Raw genomic sequence first — 23,545 nt, forward strand, 5'->3', positions numbered from 1 at the left:
CGGGCTTGAACAATTCGGTGAATTCGGCCACCAAACATGCACTGTTGAAACTCGGTGACATTCCTGGTGGGATGTCAAATCACCAAATCTAGAATGGAAATGGAAGAGCTCAGGAAGTTGGTTTCCTGATTAAAGTTTTGCCAGGATGTCCAACGGCCCAAAGGAAGAGGGCAAGTGCTACCTTGGAGCGACTTGGAGAGCTTCCGTTGACCAATAACCAACCTGACTCCCACCACTCAAATGATCGTCATAAGATTGCTCTTGCCAAGAAGGAGGGAAGCGTGGTACCTCGGAGGGACGGAGGGGGAGACCTCATGCAAGATCAGCACGAAAAGCAATATCCGCGTCATTCACGGAACTCCGTCGTGATGTCGCGGATCTCGTATCCGTCCCTCCACAAAAAGACAACGCGGACACTGTGACAAAGACAGGGCAGTTTGACAAAGGGGTCCAACAACTGAACAACACTGCCAAACAATGGCATTTCTTGTTTTTCCCATGCTTTGTGATGTCAGTCATTGAATTCGCTAGGTATTTGTCAATTCTCCCCGTCTTTCTCAGTACCTATCTATGCTGAAGATAACTGTTAGTCATTCACTGCAGTCAGTCGCTCCCAATCCAAAATGGGCAAAATGTTCAAAGAAAAAAGCGAATCATTTACTGGCTAGTAACTGCCTCACCTCCTCGCTCTGAAGACATAAAGCAGAGAGAATTTCTTTTTTAACAAAACTAGGCTTAGTTTCGAAAGGAATGGAAGATAGCATGCTATAAACAGGAAAAGAAGAAGATTCATTCCCAGATCATCACATCATGTGCATTCATCATTCACAACCCAGCTCACTCCCTCCAGACCATCTCTTTCGATTTTTGTTGTTCATTCACTCAAGTGAGAGTGAAGAATGGAGAGATTGTGAAGCCATCAGGCCCCACAAAGAACGGTACGTGTTTTTTTTCGTTTGCTTCCCAAAAGGGAAAAAAAAAACAAAGCTCAAACACCGCTTAGAAGCCAATGAGGCCGAGGAGACCGCCAGCAAGGCCGCCGAGGAGGGAGTGGAGGAGACCACCGACGAGGAAGAGCAGACCGGCGACAACCTTGTCGAGACACTTGAGCAGACCAGAGAGAGCGATGAGGAGAGGGGTGAGGAGGGGGATGAGGCAGCCTGTTTGATGATTTCAATGTTAGCTTGGAACTAAGTCCTTTCACCGGGCATGAATGTGAACCAGGAATGTACCAAGACCAAGCTTGATGATGAGGAACTTGAGGGTGCAGGTGATCTCATAGACGAGGATCTTGATTTTCAGGGTCAAGCAGTCCTTGTCGCAGGAGCCGCCATCGGTGCGGGCAACGGGCTCAGTCCAGAACTCGCGCTTGGAAAGGGTGGCGGTGGCTGTCTTGAGGGCGTCGGTGACGGCGTCGAAGTCGGGCTTGAGCTTGTTGGCGGCATCTGTCTGCTGAGCGAGGGTGGGGTTGTCGGGGTAAAGAGCGGCAGTTGCGTCTGTTTCAAGTTGTGGTTAGTATCCAACAAAGTTCGAGTCGAAACCGAAGATGGAGGAGAAAGGAAGACATACTCATGTTCGCGGTGTGCTGGCGAACAAGGGCGGTCAGCTGATCGATCTGATCAGCCTGGCTCTCGATCTGGCGCTCCGCGATGATGGGAGTCGCGAAAGCCGAGGCGGCGAGAGCAAAGAAAGAGAAGAAGATTCCGGCCTTCATTTTGATGGTTGGTGATTAAAGTTCTTGAAGAACGTTTGAAAGGAAGCTTTTTTGTGAAAGAGAGGCTGAGAGGGTTGTGAAGAGCTGGGAAGATCTGAGAACCCTGAGGCTGCTGATGCTGATGATGATGAGAAGAATGAGACTGGACTTGAGAGGAAAGGCCTCTATTTATGGCTTTCGATCGAGGTCAAGATGGTGTTGATCTTTGATGTTGTCGGTGATATCGTCTTCTCTCCTGTCAACTCCTCTTCCTCCTTCTCCTCGTCCTCGTCGTCCAGTCTTTGAGTGTATTCCCAGTGCCGATGGCAAGTGCCGATGGTCGGCGATGTTCATTTCTTTTTTAGGGCCCCTGATGATAGTGTAGGTGAAGCTTGCATGATCCACCAAGTCCAACCACCAAGGGAGATCACCAACTTGTGGACTAGGTTGAAACGGTGGCGAACATCCCAATTCTCCTCCTTCATCTGAGTAACTGAATGCATGATGACCATACGTGGCATGCCTCTTCTGTGGATATATGCAGCCATTCCCAGTTTCCTGACATGGTTATGGCGGCTGAATGGCCGGGGGAAGGCTGTACGGATCGAGGATAGACTCAAACTGTGATTTCCATGATATCACAGGAAAGGAAAGATTCAACGACGATCTCGATGCAAACACCAGATGGAATCAAGGTCCTAGACCCCATATTGGACGGCTGGTAGACAGCTATTTTATAGAAAGTTCCCTGCCGATCAAGGCTCCTTGAGTGCCGTGTTGAACGCGGGCATCACACAAACTAACGCAGAAAGACCGGAATAACCGCCCGGATCTAACCCGTCTTTACATGAGATGGTTGATGGTTCTTTGGCATTCGAGACTCCTATGTAACGAGCGCAGGTGAAGCAGCTTCTCAGTAGGTGAATAGAGTGTCTTTCAAGGAGTCGGCCTTCACAATCGAACGTATGTCGTGACGTACCCACATGTAGTCAGCCGCATCTCATGCTGGTCAGGCGTGACTCGAGGGGATTCAAGACTTCTCTGAAGGGGGAGACGACCAGTGTGCTTCCACTAGGGAGTCAATTGGGTATCTGGGATGGACCCATCCACAATGAACCCCTTCCTGAACCTCTAAATCCTACTGTGCAAGATCACTGGTGACAAACAGGAGCCAGGGGCATGTGTCCGACTGGACGATAGCCCATTGGCCACCCAATACTTGCGGCGCATAGGACAATAGCTTCAATTGCCAAGTTCTTGATAATAATATGGAGAAGCGGATGGAATACCGCATTGTTCTGCATGTTGAGGAGGCCTAAACCGCCGAGTCCTTCGTTGATGCCACCTGATGATGTCAGACAACATGACCATCATGAATTTTTTGGTCGTCGTTGTTGGCCTGTTTGTGAGAAGTCATAATCCAATATATACGGGCGTGGAATTGGGCCAGACTCGAGCACTGGACTTACACGACACGGTCTGAAGGAAAATTTTGACAACTTGTGCGTTCTCGATGTACTAGGCCTGGCAAGGCTGATAGCCTGGTGAAACTGTTGATCCGCTTGAAAATCCTACAAAGGATCAACGTGAGTAGAGGTAGTCTCACCGTAGCAGATGATCATTTCTCAGCTTGGTATAGACTGTGGAGAGGTCTGGAAGAACACGAACCTGTGGGTGAAACTGGTAGGCAGACCGTTTGCTCAATGTCTCAGTGCGGGAATCACGACATTTGAGACCTGGCATTCGATCAACAGGGCGGAAGCTACAGTGTATAGCCCATGGACGAATAGTTGTCGAGTGTCATACTGTATGGAATAAATCCCTGTTCATCTTCCTCCTATGGGCTATGCGGAACGGCCCATGTGGTGACGGACTGACGGGTGTACCACCTCCCACAAACCCGGACGACAAAAAAAGAACAAGCCAAGTGTAGCTGAGCCGCTGCAATTTGCCAGCTGTAAATCTGGACGGCACTGTGCTTTGCGAAAAGGCGGTTGGATAGCTCTGACAATTGCGGGGAGATTGACTCTAGATTATTGTCGTTACATTTTCACTATAGGCCAATATACCTGTACCCAGAATTAGCAATGATCGACACCATAAGGATGCGTAAACAACGAAGTCCTTTGACAGAATTTCGGAAACGAATATTAGGGCTATACGAAAGATACGTATCTTTTCCGCTTACATCTTGCAAGCCAAACCAAACCCGCTATATAGCTAACCCATATAAAAAGGCCCCTTTTGGGCGCGCTAAATTTACTGGTGAAGTCCGTTTTTTAATACAGTAATTTTTCGTAAAGTTGTGGTGAAAGTTTTAAAGAGGAGAGACTTGGGGTTGGACTAGCGACTTGGCGCCAAGAGACACTGCTTGGCCACCAGAAAAGGGCGAAGTAGAGAAGGTACGTATCTTTCGTATAGCCCTAATAATCGATACCAGAATTTCGAACCCGTGATCTCCATAATGCTTCAGATATGATCCAAGTTGCCAAGCCAAGCGTACAGTACCATGTTAGGTGGAGGCATCTGGTGCGGTGTCGAGGGTGTACATGTCTGGTCATGACAATCCTAAGATGGGCCCTGCCAATATCATCTGTCACTTGTCAGCTTGGATCGACGATAGTAAAGCTTGTTAGCCTATCAGAGCAACACAACTCACCCGATCTCAACAGAGGCTGTAAACCGTTGAGATCTCTTACGACAGCCCAAAGGGTATAGGATCTGCATTGCAGCACAGTGTCGTGCTGTCCTTTGTGGAGGCGAGCTGTACGGAGATCGCAGCGTTGCGTTCCACTGCAGAGAAAATGGCCGTGCGGGCGCGTGTCATAACCGCAGGAAATCCTTTCAGCTGCGCTGCCAGCGAGCTAGACACAGAACAGGAACAACGGTCCGGACCACATTGGCCGCCCCATCTTAGGCTTCAGCTCGCCAGCTCGAGGACAAGCACGACAAGATCGAATTATGGTGCATGATGGCAAGGTTGACCACCAAATCAGGCTTGACTATTCCAGAGCGTGGGTTTCCATAGTTGCTAGGTTGTTGCAAGAAACGATGGCGAGAGCTCACGGAAGATGGTAACGTTGTATAGCGCCGAGAGCCCGAGAGCGGACGGACCACGACATACATACCAGTTTCGGCCCACGGAGCAACATGCACCCGCCGTTGTCGGAGAGCGGCTCGGTGAGGAGGGTATCCTGCAGAGTGCATACTGCGGTTGGCGAGCTGCCATGATGTCGGATCAACACCTCCTGACGGCCAGCCAGCCACCCCTAGGTCACGGCATCGTTGCGTGAAACTCGCAGCTGGTGAGCGCCCGCTCGAAGGACAAAGGTTGGTAGTCATTTTCAAGCTCTGATCAGTTGTGTCGTGTCGTGTTGGTGTAGCCAACAGTCCACTCTCTTCGTTTCTCGGTCGGTCCAACCATCCGGACGCTGCACAACGATTTGTCATGGAGCGTAGTGAGCTGTGCTGCTCAACTACAACTGAGACAAGCGCCGTTGAAGACGCACGAAGGGAGAAATGCCAGTCATCTGCTTTAGTAGCATCGCCACCCTGGCCAGTGCTACAGTACCCTGATTTGACAGCGGGAAGGGCCGGAAAATCCACCGTACAGGGGCTTGAACACGAAGTTGTGGATCGCTCCACAGCGCTAAAGACGCACCCAAGCCCACTCCATACTTGTAGGTGCCCTGTCGACTCTTGAACTTGACCCACCACACACCCAGGGGCAACTTCACTCCATCGTCGACTCGACTCTGGTGACAAGCTGGGATATGGCATTGATCGGCCACATCAGCGGAAACCTCATGGACATGTTGGACCCGGGGCGGGTGACCGGAAGAAAGCGGCCGTGGCCAACGTGTATCTTGCTCCCGGCATCTCCGGCTCGTTCTCGGCCACCCCGGGATGAGGTGGAGGGCCGGCAGCCACCGACTCACCGTGACAGCGCCTTGGAAATCGGCGACGACATCGGCGACGACATCGGTGATAACAGCCGTGATGACAGCGGTCAACGGATTGCCGGCAAAGGTTGAATCTCTCCACGGAATGAAGAGATGCTCTTCAGACAGACGATATGATATCACTGTGCAGGCCAATTTGTTGTTGGTCAGGAGCGCACAAATCGGGCGACAGCTGGAAAGTCTCTGCGTTTGTCTGGAGTTGGACGATTGCTGATGGAACGTTTCCGCAATATCGAGATGGAATCTTGATGGAAGGCTGTTTCTCGACGTCAGGTTCCCAAGTGCGGTGCCGTCAATAACAGAAACCAGTTAAGGAGCAGCAGAAGCCTGCAAATGTCAAGTGGTCCGTCATGAAAATCCGGGGAGGGCGGGAGATGGTCGAAAGTTTGGTTGCTGATGTGGCTGTATGGAATCTAACCAATCGATGGGGGGTTCTTGTCTGTTTGTACCGGGTGCAGTGCCCACTGCCACTTGCCATTTTTACTCATTCATTCTCTGTCTTCGTTGTTCCTTCCTCGTTGGGCTGGAGTTGGAAGGACGCAAATCTGACAACCATCAAAGATTTTGTGCAACATACTACAGCAATCCTGCTAATTTGGCAGTTGCCATATGCAATTCGTGCGCTCTCCTTGGTTGTAGATGGCAGTTGCAGCCCTATCAGAACCACATCTTCTCAGTGGTGCTTCCTTCCACTTTCCTTTTGCTTTCTTGCTGCTTGTGCCCTCTTCAACACATTGCAACCGCGAACCTTGGTGGCCTTGGCTGCTCTTCACAGATTGCTGGTACAATTTTCCGTCTCTTCTCCCTGCTCGTGCTGTTGGGAAGGAGCCCATCACACGTATAGAGAAGGCGAGTTCCGGTCATCGCAAGTTCACTCCAATCCAGTTCAGCCGGGCAGTTGCAAAAGCCCGAGGGAAGCATCATCGGATACATTCATGAGACGGGAATGCAACAAGACCTCCCAGACCCGACTCTCAAATCTACCTCCCGTCTACATGAGCTGTCATCGTCATCATCGGCTAGATGTCACCGCCAGGTCCCGTCAGCCAGACCTTCTCTCGTCCTCCAACAAAATCCAATCCATCACTACCCGTTGGGGCACTGACCACCTCACCAACGGGTACTACGACAAGAAGACTGCCGGCGGTGAATCCAGCTATAGTATTGATAGGTACCTATTGTCAGTTCTTCATTCTGACTACCAGCTGTGTACAGGTGTCGGTTTCTCCAGGCTGTTCCTGCACTGTCAAGGACGCCCGTCAACGGGCCGAGCACTGGATATGACCAACACCACGATCCGATGCTTCTAGTACTTGTTTCTGCCGCGAACATGCACCTTATCCGACACAGTTTGAGAGACGAATACAAGGCCAGGCAGTCTGCACTCCTTCCTTACATTAGCGAGGCAAGCCTGCCCTGATGTTGACATAAAACTGGCAGAACAGTCAAACGGTATGTCCCCCGTCACCGTCTGATATTAACGTGGCAGCTGTATTGGTGACTTGTACACACTCCAGGAAGCGATACACAAAATACGATATGCTGATAAGGACTTCGTCATAAATACAATAGTTCTTATCTAATTGTGCTTAAAAATTGTAAGAGTTTTCATCGAGGCCGTTACCGCATTCCAAAAACTCTTTTTGTCTTTTTTTCATCGGTTCATTCTTCAATTCCGGCGCCGTTATACGCGGAAGTCTAACTTGTTTTGAAAATATCCGAGTGTCTTGACTTTCTATTCCGTGACCGCTGATGTCCAGAGGTCTGCATCCTACGAAAGTGATTTGTTTTGGAGAAGTCGTGTGTACGTGATACAACAATGGCCAGGCTTAGGGTTTTCCAGCTTGAGTGAGTAAACGGTCCAAATTTCCAACTTACACACACAACCCTGCACCAAGATCCACTGCTAACGGATGTTTCTCTACAAAGATGACAGACGATGTCTCGAAATCCATTCCGCCGAACATCTTGCGTCGACAAGCTCATCGATTTCAAGCCGCAAGCACCACATCCGCTGCCCAGACCACTGGCTTCCTCTAGTACAGAACTGAGCTCGACTGCAGGTGGAATGGAAGTTTGTGTTGGCCATCAGTCGAAGCAGCTACACGACAGTCTCTACCTCCTCAATCACCGTATAATCTCGTAAAATTGGGATTCGGAACTGCAGAGTCTAAGGTGTACGACAACCACGTACATGCTCTTCAATCACTGCCGATAGCATTTGGCGGACCTTCAACCCTACTGTATCTCACGACACCCAATCCCAATTTCCCGAGGTTTTACGCCATGTTGCCTGGAAACCTCGGAGGGGGCCGAGGTTTCGTCTGTCCTCGGCAGACTGTCAACATGCAGGAGCCGTATCTCTTCTGAAGCAGGCTTTTCAGAAAGAACCAAACAGGAATTACACAGCCTCGAGCGCAGGATACATGCATCGCCAAGGCATCGCCAAACCATGCCTGGTAAAATCTAGAGGTTTTTGCGCATTCGACTGGCTCTGTATCCAACTTCAGCCGGTAATGTCGCTCGACCGTCCAAGTTGAAACGGAGGACAATGCTCGTCAGGGCTCGAGTGGCTCGAATTGCATTTGCCCTTTTCTCTGTTGTATAAGAAGGTCGAACATCGCCCGAGACTGTTAGATCTCGAACAAAGACAGGTCAAGCTGAGGCCGTTACATGTACCAGAAGTGACTTTGAACCAAGATGCTGAATTAAAAGTCGCTCGTTGACGCCTTCTTTTCTACTTCCTCGAGGCCTTCTTTTCTACTTCCTCGAGGCCTTCTTTTCTACTTCCTCGAGGCCTTCTTTTCTACTTCCTCGAGGCCTTCTTTTCTACTTCCTCGAGGCCAGTTTGCCTTGCCTCCTTCGGGCTACGCAGTTCCGTCACGTCACCATTACCCGCTCGATTGGCTGTTCTGGTCTGGTAAGTGGCGATGGTGAGAGCACTGTCAACTCAACGTTCACTAATCGTGTGACTGGCAGATATTTTCCCAAAGTCGCACCACGCACGAGGGTAGTTTATGAACCACTCTTAACTGAGGCACCGAAACACAGGAGAACCGAGTGTTTGGCCATTTGTCTTGCTGCGGAAACCTCGGTTCTATGGAGGAGATGGCCGGCCCTGAGCGGATGGACTCGGTGTGCAGGGTGAAGGTTGTACACCAGATGGCCTGTGATACGCGCCCACGCTTGCCGGATGGAACGCTCGACCGCGATCCGTCCAGTCGGCCTAAGAGTTGCTGGGAGGCTTGTCCAGCCCGGCAGGCCCTTTTGCGCCCAGTACCCCAACATGTTACGCGCAGCTGCTACATACCAAAGTGGTTTAAATGCCCTTATGGACACAGCTGCTGTTGGGCTACAGTCCGCCACATCACCTACGGCTCCTCCGGTTGCACGTGCGATCGAGCCCAGGAGGCTGAACACTCTTATGTCGAGAAGCCGCTTCCAGGATTGATGCATAACACCTGGTATCCGCTGACAGCTTCGTCGGAAGCCGCTCGTGCATCGACTTCAGATGTTTCCGATCCTAGAGGTCCTCTGGCCGGGTATTTAAGCGCCGAAAATTTGTCAGGACTGACGGCGACTTCCGCTACACCAAAAACGAATGTGGCGAGCAACTTCCCCCTTACTGTTGCGGCTCTCGATACACCAGGAACGACCGCAGCGAGCAACTCCTCCCTCAACGCTGCCACTCCCGCTACGCCAGAAACGGCCGTGACGGGCGAGGATGATGATGTCTCCCGGACTACACTCAGTACGGCAACCACACCCAGCATGGCAGTCACGCCCAGTACAGCAGCCACTCCCAGTGCAGCAGGTACTCCTGTGACAGAAAGCATTCTTAGCGTTAGGGTGGGATCATGGCCCGGATGGGTGAATCCATTTGGGCTTCGGCCGCCCCCAGGGTTCACTCCGGAGGATTGTGGCGATAAGAATCGCTAAAATCACGTGGATCTGAAGACCTTGATCTGATGGGCACATCGCCATCTGCTGGTGATCGAACGGGGTACTTCTTCCTGCAAACATCAAATCAAGGCAACCCTCACCATACTTCGTCTCTCGTTTTCACACAGGGAGAACAAGTAGGACGTGTTAGGGGAGAAGATATCTTTACCAGATGTGCGGGATGTGGGAGTGATGTATGGTTGACAGTTTTTGAAGAGGGGAGGGATGACTGGGAAGTAATGGGCGGCCCAGATCCTGAAGGTCGTGGCATGCGTTGACATTGTAGCGAATATGGCGTTTAGCTATAGCTTGTACCTTACGTTGGTTGCAGATCATAAGCATCCATTTTCTGGATTTGCAAATCAGTCAGTCCGTATCGCGGTGGTGCCTTTGTGAACATACGTGGACAAACTGGATCAAGGTCTTGAAGTCATGCTGAATAGCCGGGGACAACCTGAATAGAGTGCCGGGCCTCATACCAAAGGTAGAACCAGCTCGCTGGCGATTCAATCCTTAACTTTGCAAGCGCATTGGGCATTTTGACTCTCTCTTCCAAAGGGCTTGCTTTGTTAACTTCGGTTGCGATTTCGCTCTGTAAGGGTTTCTGCGTTGACAGTCGTGTTTGCTCTTTCCTCTTTCCTTTGGTGATACTGACTGAAATCGCTTTCACGCTTGGGATGTTCCTTCCACGCCCAGCCGACCATGGTCCGTGAAACTTCTACCTGTGACTCAAATCTCCCATTTGGTCAATCCTAATCTTCCTCATTTCTTCCACCTCTTCTCCTCGCCGTCTATTTGTCCTTGGATCATTACCCTCGAAGACACCTTGCCTTTTCCCGACCGGCCTGAATACACTTTCGGTTCATCTTTACCCATCCAGCTTTCGATTCTACTCGACACGATGTCCCGGCAACGTCGACACACCATTAGTGGTCCTCAACCCAACACGCAGGATATCGTTTCCGCAGGCTCACAGATACTTCCAACGAACGTTGATCGTGGTTCTTCGTCTGCCACCTGGCAGGCTGACCATGAGGTGGTTGATGCGACGACGCAGACGAGTGACCAAGCTGCTGATATAGCCGATATGCCGCCACTCACTGGGGCCAACAACAATTCCCATCATCTCTCGGCCCTCGCGCAATCCAGATCAGACAGAATACCTGAATTGACCGAAGCCTTCACGCAACTGGGGACTGGCGATGAATCACGTTCCCACCCGGGACTTGACACACCTTCCAACCCGAGACCTGGTACACCTTCTTCCACAGCTACGATACCTGTGGGGGTCCACGGACTGTACGAATTGTTCGATCATGTGCCTCGTCAGACCTTTTTTAGGCATGTCGTACGCGATATACCAATGGCCTCCTTCGATGCATTCGTAGGGGCACTGGTTCAAACCGGTTATTTGGATTGGGAGGACGACGACCTACCCATAAACCCACCAACAAGAGTCGCGATCATGGCCTTGACATTTCAGCAGCTTGTATCTCCCTCTGAACTCAACCTGCCTCCAGATGTCGTTGAAAGGTTAGTGCCAATGGTTAGCCTAAATGTTGCGGACCGCACGAATAGTGGCTGACTTAATTTTCCAGGATTTTCATCGACATCTCCAAAGCCATCTGTCTACTGTGTGGGAGGCCAGGGACGCCACAATGGTTTTTGGACGTCGCCACAAAACTTCGTGGTCTCAAAAACATGTAAGCCGAATAGACAATTCCCTAGCGCTTCGAAAAACGTCGGTTTTTTGAGCAGCGTCATTTTGGCCAGACACTTGCACAAACTCATGGGATCATGGATGAAGTACGTTGGCTTGTGCAATGCTAACGGTCGACGGTGGACATAGAACCATCACTGACCCGCATGAGTCAAACATTGAGCCGGATGGTGCATGAAATGTATAGGAACCCGAGCAGATATGATGGGAGGAAAGCGTAAATTATCAGCACCCAAGCGAAGCATGTAAATCGGTATTCAGTAACATCTTAGGACCTTAGAAATCCCAGCTTTCATCCTCCCACTACCCATGTCCCGGCTGGGTAACTTCTGCTCCTGCAAAACATGAGCTAGGAGTGTCGCCGGGGCTTTTTGTGTAAGATCTCAGACGTCTAACATTTCTTCCCAAAGACGTACATTAGGTTCTGGTCCATTCCTACCGTAGTTTGCTTGAATGATATCGGCAGAGACTCCCGTCCCTCTCAACATCAGACGATAAAAACGATGTTTGGTAGCTCATTGGCCGTTGCTCGATCAAGTCTTCATGTCATTGTCCCCAGGGTTTCTGACTCACGTTCATATCCCGTGACAGTTTGGTCCGACACCGAGCAGAATAGCGGTCAGGACGATGTGATAAGCGTTCTTGTTCAAGCCGAACATTGGTTGTTGGATATAGGGACGACAAAAGGGTCTTCCCGTCCATGTCCTTGATGTGAGTAATGACCTTTATGTCCATGTCCCGAATGTAAGTGAGCATTGGGAGGACAGACTGCTGCACTGTCGGTCATCATATGGCACACACCCGTCCACCATATACTTCGTGGGCGGTTGGGATTGGTTCGTAGTCAGCTGAGTGTCGTGCCATTCTAGGTAGAGAATTCTGATAGCTAGAGGTAGCAGGTATGATTGGTTCCTTCGGCGTATGTTTGTTGCATCTGTGTGTGTGGTTCTGGATATTCTAGATGTTCGGGCGCTGTGGTCTGCGGACTAGGATTCCCTTATAGAGGTAGGTAGTTTCGGTAGTTTGGTGATAATGTTATAGAAATGCTTCGGCCCTGATCTTGATCTTTAATAGGAGGAGTTGGATGCTTACAAGTAGGAGCTCTATCTAACTGGACGAATGTTGACGTTCACAGTTTCGGGTTTGGGTTGAGGTCTTGAGGATCGGTCTATATCTGTTGGAAGTCCGTGCTTTGGGCGCCCAGTGCCATTCACTGGGCTTCCATCTGCTGGGTATTTAGGCTGCCCTGCTTTCCGTTTCTCCTCTTCCGTTACAACCACAGAATCACAGCCCTTTTCCTGTCGTTGCCTTTCCACCTCCGTCAGTATCCTTAGGCTAGAGGGTGTCCTATGGATGGTCGCGACAGAATTGGGGTGTGCGGTAGGTAGCCACTTGGCTCTAGAGATACCCTAGAGATATGTGAGGCCTTCGGTTGATATTGTAAATATTCTACCCGGATCTTGAACTCCGTGATTTGAGGTGGTATGTTCAGTTGATCCTCTAGAGCACCTATGGTCCTGCGTACCTCGGGTCTCGCGTCAAGTTATTGTTCCGTCGGTGTGGATGTCCTAATGATGATGTCCCTTTTGTCCCCGTGACTTCTGTATCGACTTTTCACGTACGTGCTTATGCATGGTCGTACAACAAGAACAGACATCCATGCGCCGCCCGCATGAAAAATGATTCCTAACAGCAGACTGTCGTATTGTATAGCTGAGGTGCGCAACTTTCGTGGTGTATAAATGGTCGTGCTAAAGAATGATGATGCTGGTCGCTGATCCTGCGGTAAAAGCTGCCGGGAGTATTTAAAATGAGGCCTGTTTGAGACTTAGTAATGTAAGAGGGATCTCGATCATGAGGGGTAGACCGAGAATGTAGGAGTGATGAAGAGGAGAGAGAAAAATTGTCGAGAAGAAATTGAACGGACAGTGCGGAGAGCATAACGCTTGGTGCATATACAACGGCTTACTCGATGCTTGGACACGTGTACTGCTTATGCCGGTGATTGTTGCCCTTCACTTGTGCCGGAATTCTAGTCCGTAATTTACTTCTAGCGATGTTTGTGTCTTGGTCTGTGCGAGTCATGTTTTACGACCCTTTTTGTATACTAGAATTTCTACGTAGACTCGTCGTATGTTCGCTTCCGTCTTAACTGTGTAACGCCAAGGATAGTTACAATACGTAGTATCATCGTCCCGAATCATCGACACTGTCTGGCTCACTGCCATGATCTGTTATTCTCTCCATCTCCTACTTGGCATTTATCTCCATCTATCGTTGTATGCACATAGACTGATAAGAGCAGAGCGAGCCTCCTACGTTTATAAAAGCTATTGACTCGCTCAGCTACGCATCTTAATACCTGGTTGGGTATCAACGTAAGTTTCCACATGCACTAGGATTAATGGTTGCCAGTCCTACCCGAGGTCCACTATCGCCAACTCAGTCAGCCATACGTGCCATATCATTGGGCAGCTGCGAACCACTTAAACCCTAAATGGCATGCGCGTGAGATACGATACGGATCATACGAGCTGTCCTAGCGAGAGTGGCTGGGTATTTGTATCAGCTAGGAAAAAATTACCAATATTACACCGCGTCTAGCATACCTCTAGGACAAAATAGACAGCGCCAGTTCAACCACAATCAATCTCATCCTTACATCGCACAAACCACCTCTCATCAACCATAAGATTTACTAATTTCGACCCGGTGCTCACCCACCGTTCTTTTATAACTCGACTAGTAATCGCTTTTCTCATTCCCAGTCCACGGCATGTTCTCAAACCTCAAACCTTCATACGGTTAGACGCGGTTTATCTCCAAGCGGAGACGGAGAACTTGCACAATTTGAACCGAACATTGCGTCCACTCGAGCGCCCTTCTAGCTCGCCTCAGCTTTCGGTCAACAACAACACCAGCTCACGAGTCGCAGCTTCCCGCGCGACAACCAAGCGCTGAAGGGAACTTGTACTCAACCCAGGCGACCGGGAAGGAAGGCCCCAAGGGAGCCGTTCTCACGCGTTCACAACGTGGCCAACCCATCAAATCCAACGGCTAGCCAAAGAAGAACACCGGACACGGGAAACCGGCGATTGCCTGACATCGCGCGATCCGGTCTCCATCTTTGGCACCTGGATTGCCGTCTTCGCCTATCCCTCACATTATGAGGATCGGCCGTTCATCCTAACCCGGATCTACTGTTCCCAGTTATTGAAAGGCGAACCTCTGAGGCGCGGTTGACACTCGGCGCAAAATGGATATTTATCGAGCATATGAGCTTCACTTCCGGTTGAGCAAGGAAGTAGACGATCTCGAAAAGGAACTCGAGGCCGAGAAGCAAAATGCATCACGAGAGCTGCAGAAAGCGAAAAATGAGATCGAGGACAGAAGGCTCGAGGAGAGGTTAATGCTCCAGAAAAGCCTCGGTACCATACCTCCGAACCTCGGGCAGTTTATTGAAGACAAGCGAGACTTTTATCTGCGTCAAGCTACTCAAAACTACGAGGCAAGGTTGGAAAACGACCGGAAAAGGTTTGTCGAAAAGGTTTCCGCCGTGAACGAGAAATGGAGAACGCTACCTTTCGACATAGAAGATACTGTAGGTGTATATTCCACTCTCCACTAAGTTCACAATTGGGACATATACTGATCGAACAATGTTAGTCAACTCCATTTACGGAGCTGCCATTATCGAGACTGTCGCTACCTCTAGGCACGAAGGCACCTGAGCTGTCGAATGGTACAAGGACACCTGGAATGCCCATGCCCATGCCTTCTTCTACGCAAAAACCTCTGCCTCCCACGCAGCTTGCGCCTAGAGCTCACCCAGCGGCTGGTTTTCCTGTCTTTAACCCGTCAAATCTGTTACCTAAGCCACCGACGGCAGTCCCTGCAGCATCGGTGCAGAAGACTGTGCCCGCTTCATCTACTTCCAAGCGTCCCATCACAGAGACTCAGTCTCCTAACGAGATGATTGCAAACGAGCAACAACCGGCAAAGCGTCCATCCACGAAACGATCCATCACTTTCACTGAGGTGTACCAAGACGGCAATGCCAAGTTCAAGCACATCATAGTCGAGTACCCTCCTGAGAGCGGAGAGTTTTACATTCTCAAGTGTGATGACCATGGCGTTCACTTTGGAGCCAATCCTCTCGCGGGAGCTGCTAAACACCTGGCAAGTAGGATGCATGACCACCAGTCCAAGAACTATAGCGTTGCTATTGATACTCTGGGCTTTCGCGTCATTGGGTGCAATGCAGAATTGGCACGGATGAACAACACAGCGGTCGAAGAAGCTGCCGTAAACGGATACAGGCCGGTCAACTTGCTTCAACTGAGCGTGGGAAAACGGGCGCGATATGTGGAGGCGAATCCCGAGTTTGCTAATTCCTTTCCCACTCCCATTCCTCCTCTAGCCTCACCAGCAGCTGAGGCACTGGTTCCCGCGATGGCACCGCCTTCGTTGCAAGAGACCGCTAGTCCGGCGATGGCACCGCCTTCGTTGCGAGAGACCGCTAGTCCGGCGATGGCACCGCCTCCGTTGCGAGATCCCTCTACCCCTAGTCCGGCGAAAGACCGACGGAAGAGCTTGCACGTGCGGACACCGTCGGATCGCAGCACACGTTCAGCTGTCTTAATTCCCGATCCCAAACCAGCTAGCCTCTACAAAGGGTTTTGGGTTCAAGACAAACGGCATTATCCTGTCATGGTCTTGCCGGTAAAAGAGGCAGACTTGAGTTCAGTCGGACTCCAAAAGACACTAGAGGATATCAAGCTCTTGCAGAACGTGCCTCTTTGCTATAAACTTGGTAAAATAGCAGGAGGAAAGATCAAGTTCGAAGGGTGGGCCCCGGGGTACGAGGATGGCGGGCCTTTGGTCAAGCTTAGGCAGGTGCCGGTCATGTATTTTGACCGAGACATGTAAGTTCCATTTCTGAAGCCGAACCTGGGCCTTTGTTCCAATCCACTAACTTTGCACCATTCAGGTCGTTCGGCTGGCTCTCTATTAAGGATATTTCAGCATTTGACTTTGATGACCCGGACTGGCGTCAAATACCCTACTTTCAAAAGGCTGTTGAGCACTGGGAAAGTCTGAACAAGGTGGGCGCGGACGGTGCACAAGAACCTCGCTTGGAACCTATCCCGGCAACTCTCCCAGAACCCGCACGGAATCCAGCCGCCCCGGCAGCAGCAGCGGCACCAACAGCCTCAATGGCACCAACAGCCTCAATGGCATCAACAGCATCAACAGGGCCAACAGCAGCTTCGTCTGGACCTCAATCTGTCCCGGCGGCAGTCCCACAACCCACACAGAAGCCAGCAATTCCAGCAGCAGCAGTGGCACCAAAACCAGCACCGCCTCGACCTCAACCTGTTTCGGCGGCTGTCTCCAAACCCCCGGCAGCAGTAGTAGCACCACCCAGAGCAGCTCCGTCTCGACCTCAACCTGCCTCGGTGGCTGTCTCTAAACCCCCCACGGTGGTAGTAGCACCACCTACAGCAGCTCCGTCTCAACCCCAAACTGCCGCAGCGACTGTGACAAAGCCCACGCGGACTCCAGCTGCTCCGACAGCAGTAATGCCACCAACATTAGCTTCGTCGCGACCTCAGCCAGTGTCAGCGGCTGTCCCTAAATCTCCGGCAGCAGCAGTAACACCACCAACTGCCGCGGCGACTCCTACAATGTCAAAGCCCGTTGCTCCTAGCACTGTGAGTGTACCAATTCAGTCGGGTCCGAACGGCATTCCCCCGGCCGTGGTACGGTTGGCGGAGATCGCTAAGACCGATCCTCAGCTTAGAGCTCTGATAGAGAGAGTGAGTTCGAAGCAGGGCACTAAGGAGGAGAATGAACGGTTAGAGAGCATCGTTGACCGCATTGCTTTGGAGCTTAGTAGCTCTGGTGAAGCGGTAGCAGCTACAGTTCAGCTTTTACAACCCAATTCGGTCACTTCAGACCCCAAGAATGCGACGGCGCGGGCCGCAGCTTTTGGAGCACCAGCCAGCCGGCCGCCTTCACTAGCAGCTCCGAGCCTAAAGGAGGGCAAGAAGGGTCATGGCACAGGTCTTAAATCACCGGAGTCATCTAAGCCGCCAACACCGCAGTTGAGCAAGGCAGCAATCCCGGCGGCGGCGGCCCCGTCTCCCTTGGTCACAGCAGGCCCGACGCCAGACTCTAGCAAGGCTAGCTCGCGTACTACCTCTCCGACTGAGGCTCCTACCTCTACCCCGATCAACAACCCGCCAGCCAAGCCGGCAACCTTTGTCAAACCCGAGAATGGGGTCACCACGACGCCGCCGACAACGAAGACGACGCAGCCTCAGAACGAGAAGTTTGAAGTGTCCATCGAGAAGGGCAGCTGGAACGTGGAGACTAAGTGCCCCATGGAGGACAACCTTTCAGTCCGGTTGATAGCGTGCAACCAAACCAAGATTGCTTCCACAGCGCCTGGTATGGCATATAAGTATTGCCCATACAAGTTCGAGATCGACCCCAACAACTTTGCCAGCGTCGTGGTCGAGAATTGCCCATCAAACCCAAACGCGAAGACGATCGTAACGATGATCCTCAAGAAGGAGCGAGAGGGCAGCGGAGACAGGACGGTGGTCCTGACGTTCGATCGGTTCGTGAATCCGGACACCAAGGCGGTGGAGAGCGGGCGCGTGCAGGCCAGACGGTTCTGTCGGTGGTTGAGGGGGGTTAATACGAGCATTGCGTACTCTAACAAGAGGTTGGTGGTGTGATATCCTGTGATAGTGACATTCGCTAACTTTTTTATCGAACCCTTTAGTTTCAAATAAATATTATATCCCCGTCCGGTCTCGTTGGGAGGAATTATTCGACTTGGCCTGGAGTTGATGGTGATGCACGAGGGAAGGGCTGGAAATTTTGCCGGGCTCGCGGGAATACCATGTTTTTATTCGGAACCGATCATGGCTCTTTTGGTAAAGGTTTCTATGCATATAGTATCTGAGGAGACCAAGATCATTTCCGGTATGGGAGGTAACGGTCTGGTCAAGGTGTACTTTTCTGTACTTATCACGAGTTACGAGACTAAATGCATATTAGGGATGGGTCGTGGGGAATGACTGGGCTCGGTTACAAGTGTAGACCACTCTTTCACCTCCCTTTCTTCACAAATCGGTAGTAAGGAACTTTTTAAGATTTTCAAGTAAGAATAGTGCATAGCGTTTTCGGATCAAATTCCTGGTGACATCATTGTCGGAGGAGGACAGCAGGGCCCTGTGCGATCGTCAAGTGCCGAAGGGGGCGATTGGCATGCATGAGGCCAGGAACAATTTGCATGTGAAGGCGGCCGCGGTATCATGACGAGATGATGGGGTGCTAAATGCTTCTTTGCAGTGCTAGACCGCCCCGACGCCCCGCTTGAAGCCGCCATAGCTCGGCGGCCTTCAGGCCCCACTACTTGAGATCTTAACTCACGTGGAATCAGACACAGTGACAAGAAGACAATTGCAGCTTGCCAACCCAACTAAAGAGTTGTCTGTCCACTTTCATGATCCGCTTTCCTCCTGTCGCTCTTGGTTGTTCCTGTTTACGCCTCTTTATTTCCTCAACATTCTACTATATTGAATTCAGTCCTCTCCACGTGCGCATCTCCGCAGCTTCTAGCGCCGACTCCATTGATCTGACCGCAAACCGCAAAAAACAACACTTACAAGCCTGGGGAAGAAGGTCGGGGCGCACATATTCGCGGCCTATGACGTTGGGCTAAGACTCGAAGGAGCCATTCATGGGCGCGTGCTACCTCTACCGTTGGGCTTGCGTGCGGAGAGTGAACCGTACACAAACGACCACTATCACCATCAGTTCCAGCCATCATCATCGTCATCGTCATCCTTCTTCTTTTACCTCCTCCTCCTCCTCCTCCACCTGCGGCTGCTCCTGATTAATGGCTGCATTCGTGAGTTCTGCCCTTTTCTTACATACCTGAATACTACTCCTACGGGCTCTTTGCTTCGTCCCCTTATCCCTATCTTATCTACCTTCTCTGTGCCACCATCACCACCTACTATACGGCGTAGGTTGCGCCAGACAAACATCTTCCCGACGACGGGATAGTCGCCATCTGTCCTGTTGAAGATCGATCCGCCATCCCCAAACATTACTAGGCAACCTGCCTGCCAGGTCCCCCTGGCCAGCGATCCCCTTCAAATAGAAAGGTCTGTCGGCGATCCCCGCTGCCGCCGAATCAGCACCAAGAGCTCTTAATCCAGCCCGTCATCATCATCAGCACCACAACCACAGCCATCGTCATCCTTCCATCTAGGCTACAATCCAAGGCGACACAGCATCCACACTCCGACCATGCTGCGCCGCTCCTCTTCATGCATCACCATTCCAGCTAGGGATAGCTAGACAGAACAAGACTGACAGTTCCCTCCAAAACATACAGGATCCTCCCTGGCTTTCGCACATGTCCGCCCCTCAACCCCAGCGCAGCGGCGATGCGCTGAACTCTCACCCATCCACCCCTTCGAACCAGCCGAAAGGCATCATATACTCGAACGATGGCGCCGCGAGCAGTCCGAACCCGACCCATGCCTCCTTTTCGCCCGCCACCCTGAGCTCGACCGCACCCAGCGCAACCTCCGCCGCCAAGAGGAGGAGCACTATCCTCGTACACCAAAAGTCGCCGCTCCTCCTCGCGACACCACCCCAGATTACACGCGCTTTGGCTTACAGCCATCCGTTCCTCCTGCCCTTGAATAAGCTTGCCGGTCTGATAACATGGACGACTCGCGATCCGTGGGAGAGCTTCCTGATGGTCGCCGTCTTTTGGGCTGCGGTCCTATATGGTGACATCATTGTGCGTGTCGCTGGGCCCGTCGTGCTTGTACTGATCCTGATCGGAGGCATGTACGGCAGGCGCTATAGCCCGCTGAGCAGCAGTGGTTGGACCGAGCCAGGCGTGGCGGCTGGAGACATGGCGGCGCTAGCTGGGGCAGATGGAAAAGGGAGTGTTAGGGGCAAGAAGGCTCCCAAGAGTAAGAACCTTTCGGTCGACGGGCTTCCGGACAACAAGAATGGCAAGGCCAATGGCGGGCTCAGTGGTGGCGTGGGCGCGGGCGCTGGAGGAGGCGGACACCTGAGGAACCAAGGGTCGGTATCCGAAGTGACCAACACGCGACACCAGAAGACGTTGGACGAGATTGTCGAGACACTTAAGGAGTTCACGGCGCGCTGCAACATTCTCCTGGAACCCATGCTGGAACTTACGGATTTCCTTAGCACTCAACGAACACCTACATCGGCCACTACGAAACCCGCGCTGACGACACTCTTCATCCGAATCCTTCTCTGTACCCCGTTCTGGTTCGCCCTGACGCTACCACCCTTCCGTCTGATCACTACTCGCCGGGTTATCATGATCTTCGGTACTCTCATCCTAACGTGGCATTCCCGTATCATGCGGGTATCTCGCGCCATTCTGTGGCGCAGCGCTTCCATTCGCAGGTTTTTGGAATTGGTTACTGGCTTGCAGTTCGAAAAGCCCGTCAAGGTGTCTGTTGCCGAAAAGAATGGGGTTGCCTCATCCGCAGCATCCACTGCTAGCGGCAGTTCAGCGAACAAGAAGACCTTTGCCAACACCAAGAGTTCAAAGGCGTACAACTCGCAGGAGTCGGAGCTTACCAAGGCCCTTCGGCGTGCCCGCGGCGGACACGATACAGGCGTGCGTTTTACATTCATCATCTACGAGAACCAGCGTCGGTGGGTCGGTCTGGGATGGACTACTAGTTTGTTTGCGTATGAAAGGCCAGCATGGACCGACGAACATAACAATGCAGTTCCACCGCGAGACCAGTTTGAGTTACCGGAGGTCGAGGATGGTAGCAACATGCGCTGGCGCTGGGTCGAGGGATCGAGGTGGCGGGTCGATGGAGTACCCGACGAGGCTGTTATGCCTGGAGAAGATGCGGATGGAAAGGAGTGGGATTATGACAGCCCTGGAGGACGTATGGGCTGGGTTTATTATGACAACAAGGTTTGTTCTTTTCGTTTTGGGGGATATTTGTACGAAGATGGAGAGAAACTGGGACATCGGGCTAACCAAGGCGTAGTGGCAAAATGGCCGCCGAGGACAAGATGGCTGGGGCCGCTGGACAAGAAGGAGAAAGTGGTACCGCGATGCCGAGCTTGTGGAAGCAGACGATGCCCTTATCGAAGAATTGGCAGAGGATGCGATGGTCGATCAACAGGGGAATAACCTTACTGTGGACGGATCCGCCAACGGCAACTCCAGTACCGATTCAGTTACACCAACCGCAACCCCGGCGCCCGGACCTGGGATAGGTGCCCGGGCACAACCCCGATCGTTGCTCTCGGATCAACTAGCCGCTTCGGGCGAGATCGCTTCACCATCTACCACCGTCCCTAGAAAGGCGTCGATAAAGCTGAAGAAAACACCCGAAAGCGCGGCCGACAGCCTAGCAAGGATACAAGCGCAGGATATGACGAAAAGCAGGATGGATATGAAGGATAAACTTCGAAAAGACAAAGACGCAGAAACAGAAGGAGGAGACGATGCCGATTCGGTGGTTTCCGCGTCAAGTACTAGTAGGTCCCACAGATTCTCTAGTGCTTTATTCGGTAAGTCGCCGACCAGCGGTGCTTCCAGCGCTGTTACCATCCGGGGTGGTGGTGGCGGTTCTTCTTCCAGAGGACAGCAAAGACGAAACTTCACCGACTCTACCACTTCCGCCGCCACCACCGGCAGCCCGTCAGCAAGTTCCTCCGGTGGCGGCGGCGGTTATGCAGGTGGTGGTCGCGGACAAAGCCCCAGTACCACGCCCTCCCCCTTCTCCCACTCTTTATCCGTTCCAAGTCAGAGTCAGAGTCGTAGTAGCAGCACCAGTCGAAAACCGATTTCAAATAACAGTGGTAATAACAATTTTTACGCGAGGAGTAGGAGGTCGAGTCACAGCAACACCGTAATAAGCAATACGGCAGCAACAACAACAACAACAACGGCAAGAGGATCATCACCAACGCCGCAATCCATCCTGATGGCGGCAAAGACCAACGAGGAGGATGAGGTGGCGTCGTCGTTTGGCACGCAAACCAGGTTGGCGTTGCAGGATGCTGGGAAAGATGCAGGTAGTTGGGGGTTTGGTGATGAGGTTAGGATGGGGTTGGAGTGATGATGATGATGATGACAGATATACCTACTGCTATATACATATCGGGATTACGAAGGAAATGGATGGCCTAGGCTAGACTATTGGAGACGGGATACCCAGGGACGGGACGGGACGGGGATTGGATGGGACTGGGAGACTGGATGGATGGGATGTACATGTCTCTTAAGGACGAGAACAGATCGAACACAAAGAAGATTGAACAAGGTTGGATGGATTGTTTAGTTTCCGCTGTGGCTTGAACACTTTCTTAACCGGAGATTTCATTTTTACTCCGCTCAGCATGGTGGCCGCATCTCGGTCATCCCCCGTTGATGGCACTGCCGGAGCGGTTGTCAGTTGAATCCATCACCAATTCTTGGCATGTCTTGGCATTTGTATAAAACCAAAACCCAACTCAGTCACTTCTCAATTGCAACAGGAAAGCTCCTGTTCTTTGCCGCCTAAACGCATAATCAGTTCTCATAACTGTTCCGAAGTTACTGTCATGCATTTCTCAACTCATCAAAGAGCGTATCGTGGTCTAATCGACGAGTGTCTTCCCAGCCGAAATCTGAGAGCATCGATACCTACCTAGAAACGCCTTCGCCGGTCGCCTCGCCTGGTGAGGCTTCGGATTTATCTACTACTGGCTTCACTGTTTCTGCTTTCGGATTTTATTCTCACTCTCGTTTCTTGCGCTTGTTTTTTTTTTCTACCACTATTCATTGAACGTCCGACCGGAAAAGCCGAGTTGCTCGCTCCCCTATCGCTGTCGACGATTTGTTCTACCCGGAGTGGTGACGAGACTGAAACTCGCTTGGTCACCGACCGGCCTAGTCTGTAGCATTTCTCCCGTAACCAGAAAGACAGATGATATAAAATCATTCCTCACACACTTGAACTACTTACAAAGAACAAACAAACCATTCGTTATCTCGATCGGCAAATGCACACAGTGGCATCAGGCTTTTTCGTTAGTGTTCTAAACAACCGTAAAAGCTCATGATAGGTGCTACCTCTGGATATTGACCAAGTCCATATCGCTGTATAAATTTTCCACTGGAAATAAACCTTGCGCTGATGA

The 23,545-nt window shown here is 51.5% G+C and overlaps 7 protein-coding genes across 7 annotated transcripts; 5 read left to right on the forward strand and 2 right to left on the reverse strand.

Annotated features, from left to right (window-relative positions):
- Positions 1-999: 999 nt before the first annotated feature.
- B0H65DRAFT_428639 (uncharacterized protein) lies at positions 1,000-1,714 on the reverse strand (the record flags this gene model as incomplete). The annotated part of the gene is made up of 3 exons (XM_062824774.1): positions 1,000-1,160; positions 1,233-1,496; positions 1,570-1,714. The coding sequence occupies 3 exons, from the start codon at positions 1,712-1,714 to the stop codon at positions 1,000-1,002; spliced, it is 570 nt and encodes a 189-aa protein (XP_062680446.1).
- Positions 1,715-4,351: 2,637 nt separating this feature from the next.
- On the reverse strand, positions 4,352-5,739 carry B0H65DRAFT_225513 (uncharacterized protein). The gene has a single exon (XM_062822121.1). The coding sequence runs from the start codon at positions 5,471-5,473 to the stop codon at positions 4,607-4,609; it is 867 nt and encodes a 288-aa protein (XP_062680447.1). The 5' UTR covers positions 5,474-5,739; the 3' UTR covers positions 4,352-4,606.
- Positions 5,740-7,196, forward strand: B0H65DRAFT_225627 (uncharacterized protein). Its single transcript, XM_062822122.1, has one exon. The coding sequence runs from the start codon at positions 6,006-6,008 to the stop codon at positions 6,963-6,965; it is 960 nt and encodes a 319-aa protein (XP_062680448.1). The 5' UTR covers positions 5,740-6,005; the 3' UTR covers positions 6,966-7,196.
- A 1,280-nt stretch (positions 7,197-8,476) lies between these two features.
- On the forward strand, positions 8,477-9,925 carry B0H65DRAFT_540274 (uncharacterized protein). Its single transcript, XM_062829148.1, has 2 exons — positions 8,477-8,575; positions 8,635-9,925. Exon 2 carries the CDS (start codon positions 8,755-8,757, stop codon positions 9,592-9,594), a length of 840 nt encoding a protein of 279 aa, XP_062680449.1. The 5' UTR covers positions 8,477-8,575; positions 8,635-8,754; the 3' UTR covers positions 9,595-9,925.
- Positions 9,926-10,684: 759 nt separating this feature from the next.
- B0H65DRAFT_428426 (uncharacterized protein) lies at positions 10,685-11,351 on the forward strand (the record flags this gene model as incomplete). The annotated part of the gene is made up of 2 exons (XM_062824759.1): positions 10,685-11,130; positions 11,246-11,351. The coding sequence occupies 2 exons, from the start codon at positions 10,685-10,687 to the stop codon at positions 11,349-11,351; spliced, it is 552 nt and encodes a 183-aa protein (XP_062680450.1).
- Positions 11,352-14,573: 3,222 nt separating this feature from the next.
- On the forward strand, positions 14,574-18,063 carry B0H65DRAFT_428817 (uncharacterized protein; the record flags this gene model as incomplete). The annotated part of the gene is made up of 3 exons (XM_062824787.1): positions 14,574-14,918; positions 14,984-16,242; positions 16,308-18,063. The coding sequence occupies 3 exons, from the start codon at positions 14,574-14,576 to the stop codon at positions 18,061-18,063; spliced, it is 3,360 nt and encodes a 1,119-aa protein (XP_062680451.1).
- Positions 18,064-18,784: 721 nt separating this feature from the next.
- Positions 18,785-22,921, forward strand: B0H65DRAFT_468933 (integral peroxisomal membrane peroxin-domain-containing protein). The gene is made up of 3 exons (XM_062826985.1): positions 18,785-19,244; positions 19,737-21,326; positions 21,403-22,921. Exons 1-3 carry the CDS (start codon positions 19,233-19,235, stop codon positions 22,480-22,482), a joined length of 2,682 nt encoding a protein of 893 aa, XP_062680452.1. The 5' UTR covers positions 18,785-19,232; the 3' UTR covers positions 22,483-22,921.
- Positions 22,922-23,545: the final 624 nt, after the last annotated feature.

This window comes from Neurospora tetraspora (genome assembly GCF_033439725.1).
Source record: "Neurospora tetraspora strain CBS 560.94 chromosome Unknown B0H65scaffold_5, whole genome shotgun sequence".
In the NCBI taxonomy this organism is placed as follows: domain Eukaryota; kingdom Fungi; phylum Ascomycota; class Sordariomycetes; order Sordariales; family Sordariaceae; genus Neurospora; species Neurospora tetraspora.

Bases quoted from the DNA above. Each gene is read 5' to 3' on its own strand.
- B0H65DRAFT_225627 (XM_062822122.1), top strand. From the start codon at position 6,006: ATGAAAATCCGGGGAGGGCGGGAGATGGTCGAAAGTTTGGTTGCTGAT.
- B0H65DRAFT_540274 (XM_062829148.1), top strand. From the start codon at position 8,755: ATGGAGGAGATGGCCGGCCCTGAGCGGATGGACTCGGTGTGCAGGGTG.
- B0H65DRAFT_225513 (XM_062822121.1), bottom strand. From the start codon at position 5,473: ATGCCATATCCCAGCTTGTCACCAGAGTCGAGTCGACGATGGAGTGAA.
- B0H65DRAFT_468933 (XM_062826985.1), top strand. The intron at 21,327-21,402 runs GTTTGTTCTTTT...ACCAAGGCGTAG, and splicing joins GGGTTTATTATGACAACAAG to TGGCAAAATGGCCGCCGAGG.